Source organism: Artemia sp. Qi Xiang Cuo, chromosome 9, assembly GCF_049724085.1.
Source record: "Artemia sp. Qi Xiang Cuo chromosome 9, ASM4972408v1, whole genome shotgun sequence".
In the NCBI taxonomy this organism is placed as follows: Eukaryota; Metazoa; Arthropoda; class Branchiopoda; order Anostraca; family Artemiidae; genus Artemia; species Artemia sp. Qi Xiang Cuo.
The window spans coordinates 10,002,320-10,016,512 of NC_142802.1; the positions used below are offsets into that span (position 1 = coordinate 10,002,320).

Here is a 14,193-nt window from a genome sequence, read left to right on the forward strand (position 1 = left end):
TCCACGGCTTGAAAGGATCAGTTTTTCTGGAACTCCCTACTGAAAATCTGGAGAGCCGTGAAAGATTTGGCTGCTGGTGAAGCTTGCCATGCATTGACTGCTGAAACTTGGTCATGTAGTCCCCACAAATTGGCTTGATTCTATAGCTGCTGAATCACTGGGACTGCCACGACATTTGCATCTGTTGATAAAATTTGAAGCAAGGCCAAATCCATGTCTCCTGATATTTTACTCTTAACTTGGAAAAGATCCCCAGGGGAAATATACAATTTCTTGAAACGTGGATCGAGGTATGTGACAATCGTAATGAATGTGATCTGACCAAGGCCTTTGAGCCTAGAAGACATTTTATCTAGCCAAGTATTTCGGAAGTTCTCAGCAACATTTGAAAATCCACCTTAACGTAGATTAAGTTTGAGAACAGACTATGCCAAATTATGGATTCGGCTATGTATGCTGTGTATCAGCATGTATGAGTCAATGAATTAAGTAAATTATTCTTCTTCTTCTCGGCCATTTGCAAAACAATTTTTTATGTTGGATATTTTCTGCCGGATGTTAATCGGTAGGCTAGATAGGAGAAAAAACCGAAAATATTTGAAAATTTCTAAATATCGTTTCCGATATTTGATATATCGACATTGATATCCAATATTGCCCAACATTACTTTTGAAGCTACGTAAAAGCATTTTGTTTAGGTCATTCCACATAAGATCCACCAGGAAATGACACCCAGTCATTTTATATATTCTGAAAATAAATATGGTAGATTTTATTCTGACTTGATACCACAAACCAAAAAATCTTTTGGTCACTTTCTACTTTTGGCTTTAAAGCCATTCGTAACTTTGACGATTTTGGCATTCTTTGCATAAAGAGGGAAAAAATACTAAAGTTGTTTCTCTTTGGCAAATAATGTTTATCTTTCGTATTTACAAACTAATTTAAATAAAAGTTTTGTTATTTCAAAATTCAAATATAAGAAGTTGTTTCACTTATATGGAGCATAAATAATAAAAAAAAAGAAAAAAAAGACTGAAACTCTAGATACTTTCATAAACTAAAAAGAACTCTGCATATTAATAAATGCATATCTTTCGCCTAAAATTTCTATCTTATGGTAATGGTATCATCACAAACATGGAGTATCAATATTGCTGTTTTTTTGTTATATTTATGTATTTACTATTTGTTAAGTGATATTATTTTTGATTTTTTCATTAATAAATGAACACATTTAGTCATGAATACGGAAAAACAAGTTCATGGGCATTAACATGTGCTGTGATTGTGAAAATTTTTTCAAACGTTCGCATACCGTGAGAAGGAAAGCAGTTTGTGGATTTATTGTGCCCTGGGCTAATAAGCCAATTAATATAGAGCTGTCGTAATCTCCCAAAATTGCCACTTGCTTCTTAGCTGAGAGCGTGAAAATGGCAAAGCCTAATATTTCGGCCTCTGTGAAATTACCTGCTTTTACTGCCATAGTTTTGAACATTCCTCTAGAGTAAGGCGAGACGAAACTCCAAACACGTATTCTGAACTCTAGTAATGTGACCCAGTGCGGTAGTTCCCGGGCTTTTAAAGTTTTCTTTGAGCAACAACAACACCAAAAACTATTCTTAAAGACGTTATAAAAATTGGTGATTAGAGATTCCATGTTCAGAGCTTATTTGTTTTTGTTTTTACTTAAAAGCCGGGAAGGCTAATATCGCCGTAATTAAGGATATTTTTGGAGTTAGGTGACACGTAATTCCAAAAACGCATTCTGAACTATAGTAAAAAATACCGGTTCGGTAATTCTCAAGCCTTTAAAATTTACTTCGAGCCACAACAGGACAAAAATCACTCTGAAAAACTATATGAAAGTTGGCTATTAAAGATCCCTCATTCAGGGCTTTGTTTTTATACCAGAAAGGCCATTAATGTTGTAATTAGAGCTTTGTTTTAATGAAACAGTTCGTGGTACCGAACTGTAAGTAAGGAGCAGCCCGGCTCAACAGTAACTGAAACTCTAAAAAATGGAGTTTTAATACCAATAGATACATTAAAAGAATAGGATTTTTATGCTGATTTTAAATATACAAATTTCATCAAGTTTAATCCTACCGATCAAAAGTTACAAAATTTGCCTTATTTCGAAAAAAGGAAGAAACACCCTCAAAAAGTCATAGAATCCTAATGAAATCACACCGTCAGATTCAGCGTATCAGATGACCCTACTGTAGGTCACGCTCCTATCGGCAAAATTGTGGAACTTTGTATTTTTTGCCAGAAGACAGATCATGGCTGCGTGTTTTTTGTTTCTTTTTCCCAGAGGGTGATCATATCGACCCAGTGTTCCTAGAATTTCGTGAGAGGGTTCATTAAAACGAAAATTAAAAGTTCTACTGCCCTTTTTAAGTGAAAAAAATTGGAGGGCAACTAGGTCCCCTCCGAGACTCATTTTTTCCCCAAAGCAACCGGATTAAAATTTTGAGATAGCCCTTTTTTCAGCATAGTCGAAAAATCTAATAAATTTGTCTTTGAGGACGACTTAATCCCCCACAGTTCCCGGGGGAAGGGCTGCAAGTTATGACCTTCGCCCATTGTTTACACATAGTATTGGTTATTGGGAAGTACACAAAACGTTTCAGGGGGTATTTTTCCTAGTAGGAGGGGGGGGCTTACGTGAGAGGATATTTCCATGTTGTGATTTTCATAGGAGAAGAAAATTTCCATGAAGGGGGCGCTGGATTTCCCAGCATTTTCTAAAAAGCAACCAGAAATTAAATAAAAACAAATTTTTTCAACTTAAAGTAAGGAGCTACACTAAAAATTAAAACGAGCAGAAATTATTACGTATATGAGGGGGTTCGGCCCCTCTTCAATACCTCGCTCTTTGCGCTAAAGTATTTTTAGTAGTTTCAAAAGAGCTATATATTCTAATTGAGCGGCCTTTGGGATTTAGAGGTCATTCTTAAAGAATTGGAAAAAAATTAAACTTCAACGCAAAGAGCGAGATATTGACGAGGCAAAGCTCCTGATAAACGTAATAATTTCTGCTCGTCTCAAGCTTTCATGTAGCTCCTGACTTTCAGTTAAAAAAAACTTGTTCTTTTTTATTTAATACCTAAAAGACCAAAAAAGTTATTATCGCCATAACCTGCTTTTATTGCCGTAGTAAAGAATGTTCCTTCGAATTGAGGTGAGATGGAACCCAAAACACGCCTTCTGAACTGTGGTGAACCTGACTTAGGGTCATAATTTTCGGCCTTTTAAATTTTAATCCGAGCAACGAAAGCACCAAAAACCATTCTGAAAGACTCCATGAAAGTTGCCTATTAGAGACTTCGCGTTCACATGTTTGTTTATACCTAGAAGGTATTTTTTCCGTCACAAGGCTATTAAATAAAGCACAGTTTGGATCAAACATATCTAAAGGTTCGTTTACACATTGCGAAAATTCATGCGGATACAGCAATCCGTGCGGAAATTCCGTCCGTTTTCATGCTAGAAAAAATCTCTAGCTTTCCGCAACGTTTTGGTCAAATCAGGACGAAATCTTGGCGAGGTTTTTAAATGACTTAAACCATGAGTATGGATTATCAAAAACTGCACGATCTTATAATTTTGGTTCAAGGCTACCCCAGCTTGTATAATCCTGCGCACCCAGGCTATAAGAAAACTAAGGGAAACGGTGTCATTTGGCTCTCTATTGCTCAACAGCTTTCAGAAGAGGGTGAGAACATAATACCCTTCTTGATGTTTTGATGATAGCTACAGGGGATATCCACCATATGGCTATCAACAAGTCCTTTCACCTCTTTGACTCTAGGTCACGCCGTTGCAATAATTTGAAATCTTTGCCTTAAAGCGCAGCGTTATTTTAGCCACAGTTCGAACAGAAACGGACGGATTTCCGCAATGTGTAAACGAACCATAAGGATTGTAAGTTACATGTAAATAATAGCACTTAAGACGTATTAAAATAGTAAAAACTTTCTAAAAAATCAAATTATTTTACATGCAATACCAATCAAAAGACGAGGGCTGATAACAAAACTTGGCACATAGAAGTCTAAACCTTGGACAATACACGAAAAATGTTTTGATTTTGGATGGTTGAGCTATAATGGTTTACAGTTTTTTTTCTTATTTTTAATCCTTTTAATGCAGAAGTATCTCTATTTCAGAAGAAAAGAAGAAGATGTCAGCCAATAAAGAAGATAGTGGCATTATAGAAGCAAAAATTGTATCGATTTGTATATTAGCTATTGTATCTTTAATATGTGGCTTTATTCCCCTGTGGATTGTAAAACGTTTTGGCGCTACAAATAAGGCCATGTCGCGCACGGCAAACTCAATTCTGTCTGGGATGCTTTGTTTTGGCGCAGGCATTTTAATGGCTACTGCACTTCTTCACTTATTGCCAGAAGTGAGAAATGGGCTAAATGCCTTAATTGAATGCAATGTGGTAAGTCATGTTACTTCGTTTCTTTTTTATTTGGGTTTCAGAAGAAGACCTCGATCAAACCTATTTTCTTTATGTTTTTGGGGCGGGCATTTCGATGTATACTGCACTTCTTAATTTATTGCCCGAAGCAAAATATGGGCTACGTATTTTTGAGTACAATGTGGTAAGTTATGTTCTTTTCTTTCCTTTATGTTTCGATTTTGGAGCAAGACCTAGTTTGGAGCCTACAATCTTGGTGTTTTGGGTTGGGAATTTTAATGCCTACTGCGCTTTTTAATTATCACCCAAAGTAAAAAATGGGCGAATTGCCCCGATTGAATGAAGTATTGCAATTGGCACATTTTTTTGTTTATTCTTATTTTTAATTTGTTTTGGATCAGAACCTATTTTGAGACCTAGTGTCTTTTTTTAAAGCAGACATTCAAATGGCCTCTGTGCATTTGTACCTGTTAAATAAAAAAAAAAGTTTTTCAACTGAATGTAAGGAGAAACATTTAAACTTAAAACAAACAGTAATTACTACGTATATGAGCCGGGTCGCCCTCTCTGCAATAGCTCGCTCTTTACGTGAAAGTTTGATTTTTTTGTTCCGGTTACTTAAGAATGACTCCTGAATCACAAAGGCCGTTTAATTAGAATAATCAGCTCTTTTAAAAGTTAAAAAAAAACTTCAGCGTAAAGAGCGATGTATTGAGGAGAGGGTGACCCCCCTCATTTACGCAACAATTTTTGTTTGTTCGAATTTTAATGTTGCTCCTTACTTTCAATTGAAAAACGTGTTGTTTTCTTATCTAATTTCTGATCGTTTTTTAAATAACGCTGGGAAAACCGGCTCCGCCTCCGTGGAAAATTCCTTTCTCCCACGATAAATCCTCCATGGAAAGATCCTCCAACGTACCCCCTCCCTCCACCAGAGAAACCCCCCTAAAAATGTCTGTATACTTCCCAATAACGAATACTATATGCAGACAATGGGCAAAGTTCATAGATTGCAGCCCTTCCGCCAGGTGCTGTGGGGGGTCAAGTGATTCTTGAAGACATAGTTATTAGGCTTTTCGACAATGCTGAAAAAATGGCTACTTCAAAATTTTGATACGGCAACTTTGAGAAAAAATGAGCGTGGGTGGGGAGCTAGCTGCCCTTCACTATTTTTGGTCAGTTAAAAAGGGTACTTTGATTTGAGCTTTTGATTTCCAATCAAATAAGCCCTTTACCGATCTTCTACGATCACTGTTTCAATATCTGGCAGAAAATGCAAAACTCCATTTTTTTTGTATATAGGAGCTTCAAACGTTTACAGTAGGGTTCTCCAGTATGCTGAAACTGGTGGTGTCATTTTAATTAAGATCACTTGATGTTTTGAGGTTGTTTCCCCCCTTTTTCAAAATTGGGTAAATTTTCGCTGCCTCATAACTTTTGATTGGTAACATTAAATTTGATGAATTTAACTTACTTTGAATAAGCATCAAAACTCGATTTTTTTTATGCATCTAGTGTTACCAAGAGTCTGTTTCTTAGGGTCTCGATTACTGTTGAGCCACATCACTCCTTGTTTACTGTTCGTTGCCACAAACTGTTTGATTGTCCAAAGAGAAAATTGGGCTAAATTAATTGGTGGAATGTAATGTGGGAAGAAGCATTTCTCATATTTACTCCCATTTTGTTTTTAATTCAGAGCAACATCTGTTTTAGGATTCTGATCTCTTTTTTTCGGGGGGGGGGGAAGGCAAGGATTCTGCAAGCTATTGCAATTCTGAACGTATTGCCCTAAGTGAGAAATTGGCTTAATGAATTGATGTGGTAAGTTGAATGTTTTTTTATTCCTATTTTGTTTTTAGATCTTCAAATAGATCCAACAATCACTAAGACCTTGAAATACGACTATGCCTTAGGATAGAGAAAAACTAGCTATGTTTATGGACTAGTAATGGTTTAATTGGCAAAAACTAGCAAATTAATTAGCAAATAATGATCTGATTGAAAGGGTTGAAAAAAAGAGTGAAAACAGCCAATATAATGACCAATATAAAAGAGTTTCAATCTCCTATGTTGTTTGTTTACTTTTCTAAAACGCTTTATTTTCTTAGAATGACTCCTATCATTTTGTTTACCGTGGAATAACTCGGAAAATTTTGAAATTTTGGAATTAATACAGTTGTGACAAAATGTTTGAAGTTTCAAGTACATAAATTACTCTGAGGAACTGCTTAACGGCAATGGAATACTTAAGAACTTCATTTAAGACCTTAAACCCTCCCAGTGGCGTCAATTGGGGGCGGAAGAGGGCAAGGGGCTTTTTACCTCCCCAAATTTCTTGCCTTTACCCCTAGATTCTTAAAAATATTTTTTTTTTGGTATTTACATCGAGAAAATGCCTTTTTCTTTGTAGTTTCAGTTAAAACATTGCAAAAAACAAACAAGTTACGACCCTTCCGGTAGATTTTAGCAGTACATTTTGCCCTCCCCTGAGTTTTCGTTAATTGACTCAAACGGATGTTTCTGTGCCTTCAGAGATTCCAAGGGGGATCAACATGGAGTATCCAGTCTGCGCGTCATCCTGCAAATCTTCCCACACGGGTTACTATAACATCTTCAGAGAGCGGAGACCTGACTGGGATGATCTGAATGTAAGATCTGAAAAAACCGGTTTCATATTCATAAAGACAAGTGACGGGTAACAGAATGCATTGGACTTATATAATTTTGGCTATATATTTGCACAGTGGGAGGGAGTGGGGTTAAAGTATAGCGGGTTTGCGTGCAAAATGTGTTAGATACAATTATTCTTCATATTATAAACTAAGAATTGTTTTCTAACTTCACGCTGTCCAAATAGGCTACTTTACCAAGACCCCCCCCTAATATGCAAATATGTAGCCCAAATTATACAAGTCCAATGCACTCTGTCAAACTAAATAAGTCTTGTGGCTATGAAATATGAAACTGGTTTTTACAAATCTACAGATCATAATTCTTCAGTGTATTCTGAATAATTAACAATTACCGAAATAATTTCTACCTTTTTGAAACAGTCTTACCATTCCTTTTAGTAAGAGCTCGGAAATCTTAAGGCTTGTTAAGTTAATACAGCTAGTATAAAATAATAACTATACGTAAAAGTATTATTTGAAATATATTATGCGTATCCTTCTGTTTGTTGTTGTTATTCTTCTTTCTTCTCTCTTTTGAGAAGTGTCCTTTCTTCGGGTAATAAAGGAGACCCATCGAGTTCTGTCTTTGCTTAGAAAGAAATCTTCAGCATAAATTGTTTATTCAGTAAAGCTTAAAACTCAGTTCTAGTAAACATTGACACCAAAGAATGTTTTAAAGGGGGTGAAACATGTTTAACAAAATCGAAAAGTATAAAATCGAATTAATTTTTTTTTCTTAACAGATTTTTTGTTTTGTTTTTAGTGAAAAACTTTTACCATTTCGTTTATTTAGGGTGAAGAAAAACTGAAGGATTGTTAAAATAACAAATTGAGTAAAATAAAACTTCTAAGAAAATGAATATCCAAACGTTTCCAAATACACATTCACCACAACAATTTGATTGAAAGGGATGAAAATGATTTAAAAAGATGAAACAAAAAAACTATTTAAGAAAATTATATTTTTTGTTGTTGTTAACTTATTGTTCTTTAAGCACTTTTTTGATTTCTTAGACTTTGGAAAGGTCTTTGAAAAGTGCTTGAAGCACTTTCTAATTTCCTAGACTTTTGTTTGCTTAGGGCAGTGGAAAAAATCTATCAAATATCAGAATTAAATTTAACATTTGAAGTTTTCATGCACACTTTTACATCACAGAATTGTTTAAACCGGATGGAATATTTTAACATTTTGTTGATTTCGGACATACCAACACATTCACACTACGAACTAACTGAAAATATTTTAGGAAATTGGAAACCAAGATACCTATCAAACAGTTCGTGGTAACGAACTGTAAGTAAGGAGCGACCCGGCTCAATGGTAACCGAAACTCTAAAACACGGAATTTTGGTATCAATAGATACATCGAAAGAATAAGATTTTAAATCTGAGTTCAAATATATAAGTTTCATCAATTGTAATCTTACTCATCAAAAGTTACGCGTCTGAGAAAATTTGGCTCATTTTCGAAAAAAGGGGGAAAGACCCCCTAAAAGTTATAGAACCTTAATGACATTCCCACCAACATATTCAGCGTATCAGAGAAACCCTACTGTAGAGGTTTCAAGCTCCTATCTACAAAACTGTGGAATTTTGCATATTTTGTCAGAAGAAAGATCACGGGTGCGTCTTTATTTGTTTTTTCTTTTCCCCAGGGGTAATCATATTGACCCACTGGTCCTAGAATATCGTAGGAGTGCTAATTGGAACGGAAATTAAAAGTTCTTGTGCCCTTTTTAAGTGACCAAATAAATGGAGGGTAACTAGGCCCCCTCCCACGCTCATTTTTTTCTCAAAGTCACCCAATTAAAATTTTGAGATAGCCATTTTTTTTCAGCATAGTCGAAAATTTAATAAATATGTCTTTTACGATGACTTAATTCGCCACAGTTCCCAGGGGAAGGGCTGCAAGTTATGAACTTTGCCCATTGCTTACATATTGTATTGGTTATTGGGAAGTATACAGACATTTTCAGGAAGGATTGTTTTCTGGTGGGGGGGGCTGGATGAGGGGGCTACGCGGGAGAATCTTTCCGTGTAGGATGTTTGTTTGTGGTAAGGGACATGTCTCTGAAGTGGGTTCCGGATTTCCAAGAATTATTTAAAAAACGATCAGAAATTAAATAAAAAAAAACAAGTTTTTTCAACTGAAAGTAAGAAGCAACAGTAGAACTTAAAATGAACAGAAATTATAACGTATATGAGGGGGTTCTCCCCCAAGTCAATACCTCGCTCTTTACGCTGCATTTTTTTTTTAGTGCTTTCAAAAGAGGTATCTATTCTAATTAAACGGTCTTTGTGATTCAGGGGTTTGTGAATTAAATTTTTTTTTAACTTTTAACGTAAAGAGCGTGGTATTGACTAAGGGGAGAACCCCATCATATACGTAATAACATATACGTAATAAAAAAAAATAATAAAAAAAACAAGCGATACGGCTCAATAGTAATGGAAACTTTTAAAAACGGAACTTTGATGTCGATAAATGTATCAAAAGAATGGGCTTATAATGCTGATTCTAAATATATGAATTTTATTAAGTTTAGTATTACTCATCAAAGGCTACGAGCCTGAGAAAATTTACTTTATTTTTTAAAGATGGGGGGAAACATCCCCTAAAAGTGAAAGAATTTTAATGAAAATCACACCGTCAGATTCAGCGTATCAGAAAACTCTATAACACAGGTTTCAAGCTCATATCTACAAAAATCTGCAACTTTGTATTTTTTGCCAGAAGAAAAATATACGAATATAGAAGTTCGTTTCGTAAGTTAATTTGTAAATTACGTCAGAACCAAATTTAGAGACAGCCATCTAGCAAAAGAAAAGTAAAATTTTTATGCAAATTGTGTTTACTTATCCAATGACGGTGAGCCAAAATAAAAGCTGCATTAACTAAAAAACGATCAGAAATTAAATAAATAAAAACAAGTTCTTTAAACTGAAAGTAAGGAGTGACATTAAAACGAACAGAAATTATTCCGTATATGAAAGGGGCTGTCCCCTCCTCAACGCCTCGCTCTTTACGCTAAAGTTTTACTTTACTCTGTCTCACAACTTTATTTTTTAAAATAATAAAAAAATTTAGCGTAAAGAGCGAGGTGTTAAAGAGGGGACAGCCCCTTTCATATACGGAATAATTACTGTTCGTTTTAAGTTTTAATGTTGCTCTTTACTTTCAGTTTAAAAAACTTGTTTTTTTTTAATAACAGTCAAGTACCGCAGTTTAACACGGATGCTTCGAAAGGTTAAATTAAAAAAACAAGTTTTTCAACTGAAAGTAAGGAGCAACATTAAAACGTAAGCCGAACAGAAATTATTACGTATATGAAGGGGTTTCTCCCTCGTTAATACCTTGTTCTTTACGATAAAGTTTTTTTTAGTGATTTCAAAAGAGCTATTTATTCTAACTAAACGGCCTTTGTGATCCAGAGGTCATCTTAAAGAATTGTAACAAAATTCGAGCTTTAGCGTAAAGAGCGAGGTATTGACGAGGGGGCAAATCCCCTCATATACGTAATGGTTTCTTTTCTTTTTAAGTTTTAGTGTTGCTCCTTACTTTCAGTTGGAAAAACTTGTTTTTTTCTATTTAGTACTATTATGAGATTAATAGTGTCATCGTTCTTTGCGCTAAAGTTTAAATTTTGTTCAAATTCTTTAAGAATGACCCCTGAATCACAAAGGCCGATTAATTAGAATAAATAGCTCTTTTGAAAGTACTAAAAAAACTTTAGTGTAAAGAGTGGGGTGTTGACAAGGGGGCAAACCCCCTGATATATGCAATAATTTGAGTTTGTTTTAAGTTTTAATATTGCTCCTTACTTTCAGTTGAGAAAACTTTTTTATATTTAATTTCTGATCATCTTTTAAATAACGCTGGCATATCCGGAACCCCTTCATGGAGAAATTCTCTTCCCGCATGAAAAATTCCTCTAAGTAAAGATCCTTCCACTTCACCCCTCCCCTGACCACCCCCATCCACAAAAAGAAATCCCCCCATGAAAAAGTCTGTATACTTGCCAATAACCAATACTATATGTAAAAAATGGGCAAAGTTCATTACTCGCAGCCATTCCCCCGGGGTCTGTGGGGATTAAGTCATCCACAAGGACATAGTTATTAAATTTTTTGACTATACTGAACAGAATGGTTATCTCAAAATTTTGATCCCGTGACTTTGGGAAAAAATGAGTGCGAGAGGGGGCCTAGTTGCCCTCCAATTTTTGGTCACTTAAAAAGGACACTAGAATTTTTAATTTCCCATCGTTGAGCCCTCTCCCAATATTCTAGGACCACTGGGATGGTACAATCATCCCTTGGGGAAAAAAGGTACAATGGGAGAAACACACATCCCTGATCTTTCTTCTGGCAAAAAATACAAAAGTAGGGGAGGCTGTCCCCTCCTCGAAGCCTCGATCTTTACGCTAAAGTTTGACTCTTTCTCACAACTCTATGTTTTTAGACGATAAAAATCTTTAGCGTAAAGAGCGAGGCGTTAAGGAGGGGACAAACCCTTTCATATACGGAATAATTTCTGTTCGTTTTAAGTTTTTACATCGCTCCTTACTTTCAGTTAAAAAAACTTTGTTTTTTTATTTAATTTTCATTAAGATTCTATGACTTTTAGGGTGTGTTTCTTCGTAATGACTTCGTAATGACTTCGTATGACTTTTAGGGCGTGTGCTCGTAACTTTTGATGTGTAAACTAACTTGAACTAAACTTGATGAAACTTATATATTTGAAATTAGAATAAAAATCCAATTCTTTCGATGTATCTATTGGTATCAAATTTTTTTTTTTTTTTAGAGTTTCGGTTACAATTGAGCCAGATCGCTCCTTACTTACAGTTCGTTACTACGAACTGTTTGATTGAAATTTATTTGCTAAATTTCCCAGAGAAATCGTTAGAGGATTTTTGGGGACTAACCTAACGCCGAAAATCTTGGCCCCAAAAAAAAGAAATATGTTATCGAACGGACTAGTTTGAGGTCATGAAAAAGGACTTTAAATAAATAAATTTACTTTTAAAAATGATTTTCCTTTTTAAGAAATGATTTTAATTAAAACTATTTAATTTTAATTTCATTCAAGGAAGCAAAAAGTAGTTAGTGATCTAAGAAATATTTTTGAACGTTTATTTGAGAGGTTTTATAATTTTGCATATAACTCTCACCATTTCTGATTTGAAATCCAAAGAAAAAAATTGATTAGCCTTTTGTATAATATACGGCCCTTTTCACGGGGATTTATCACAGGCCAATCTTTGTTCTTATGACAAATAGTGAAGAAAAATTGTTTACTTAGAGACAATTAAATTGTCAATGGCTAATTGAGTTACCTTATCTTGCTTTGATCAAAAACAATGCCACATTTATTTTATTATTTTGCAGATATAAAAGAAAGTGCATAATGAATCTATTGTCATAGAAATTTGTGTTTGTATACAATTTTATTTTAAGAGTATTTTGTTGTGCAATAAAAATTATGAACAGACTTTATATTATTTTCGTGAAGATCTATTTTGAACTGCTTAAACAAAAGCCTTAGATTGAAAATACTGATGAAACATAAGATAAGATCAAGTCTTATTTTTTGAATTAATTTCACCGGCGGTAGAATTTTTGTTTCTTGTAAAAAAAAAAAAACTAAAACAAAATCGAATAAGCCAAAAAACAGCATAAACTCAAAAGTTAACATCAGTTAGGCTCGGTTAAATAACATCAGCTCCAAAATAAACTACAAAATATGTAAAACATTAAAAAAAATTCTACAAACTACCAGGATCTTTTTTTTGGGGGGGGGAGGGGGTGGAGTCATCAAATCAGAAAAATAAGGCTAATTATTTGAAATTTTTATATAAATTTGCGAAGAAAGCGAATACGGCAATTATTGAAATTCAGGGGGAAAGCCCCTTCCTTTTCCCTCTGTTATGCTAATCATTTTATACCAAGGTTCTAGGCGTTTACCCCGGAAAATAACCCCCAAAAGTATCCCCTACGGAAAATAACCAGCACGGAAAATACCCCCAAAGAAAATAGCCCCCGCCCGGAAAATACATCCACCCCCGGAAAATACAAACCCGCAGAAAATATACCCGGAATAATTTTCCAAAGGGGTATTTTCCAGGGGGTATTTTCCGGTTTTAGAACCCGATTCTAGGCGTTTATACCCCCGGAAAATACCCCCTCGTAAAATACTCCCCCATAGAAAATTCATCTCCACTTAAAGAAAATTATTCTCAAAAATGTTCTCCCCACTGAAAATTCCCCAGACAAACTCCCCTGCAGACAAATCCCCCTCGAAAAATTTCCTTATGTTTTCCAATAACAAATACTATCTGGGAGAAATGAATAAATTACCAAACTAAAAAAGGCACTTAAATTTCTAAAATGGGGTTCTCTGATTGTTTTATAGTTAGGGAGGGTGGGAGATACCTCAAAGGGTGCATTTTAATGCTAAAACATCCCAGTTCTCATTGAGGCATCAGACAAATGCATAATTATTTCAAATGGAGAGACGAGGGGAGGGCAGAGGTAGAAACTGACGCATAATCCCCTGTGCCTTCACCAGGATTTTTGTTTTGGGGGGGGGGGTCACTTTTTTGTGGGGGGGGGGCGATCAATATCAACTCCCTTATGATTTTTGAGAATATTTCTGGCCTACGCTGTTATTATGGAAGTTAAGAGTAACATTAAACCCCAAAATAAGCAGAAATTATTCCGTATAGGTACCACTTCTTCATCCACATCTCCACCTCGTGGTCGCAGAAAGTTCGGATGGTGTTCGTTAGATCAAAAATTAAGAGTTCTAGTTCTTTTTTATAAGTCAAAAGTGATTGGAGACCAACTACCCTCGGGGGGGGGGGGTATTTTCCCTGGGAGTATTCTAAGCGGGAGAGGGTTATTTTTCACGGGGGGTATTTTCCTCGGCAGATGTTTTCCGGGGATTTTTTTGGTGGGGGGGGGGTAAACACCTAGAGACCCTACGGAAAATACCTCCAGAAATTTTCTGGAGGGTATTTTTTGCGGGGGGGATTTTCCAGGGAGGGTTTTAACTGGGGGTATTTTCCCCGAGGGGGGGGGG

At 35.4% G+C, this 14,193-nt stretch overlaps 1 protein-coding gene across 1 annotated transcript in view; it reads left to right on the forward strand.

The window, feature by feature from the left end:
• The first annotated feature begins 4,180 nt into the window (after positions 1-4,180).
• The window catches only part of LOC148948299 (zinc transporter ZIP1-like), a 52,737-nt gene continuing 42,724 nt past the window's right edge, over positions 4,181-14,193 (forward strand). The window contains exon 1 of the mRNA XM_089093875.1: positions 4,181-4,457. Coding sequence (XP_088950001.1) covers positions 4,191-4,457 — 267 coding nt within the window. The 5' untranslated portion in view covers positions 4,181-4,190. The remainder of the gene's footprint in view (positions 4,458-14,193) is intronic.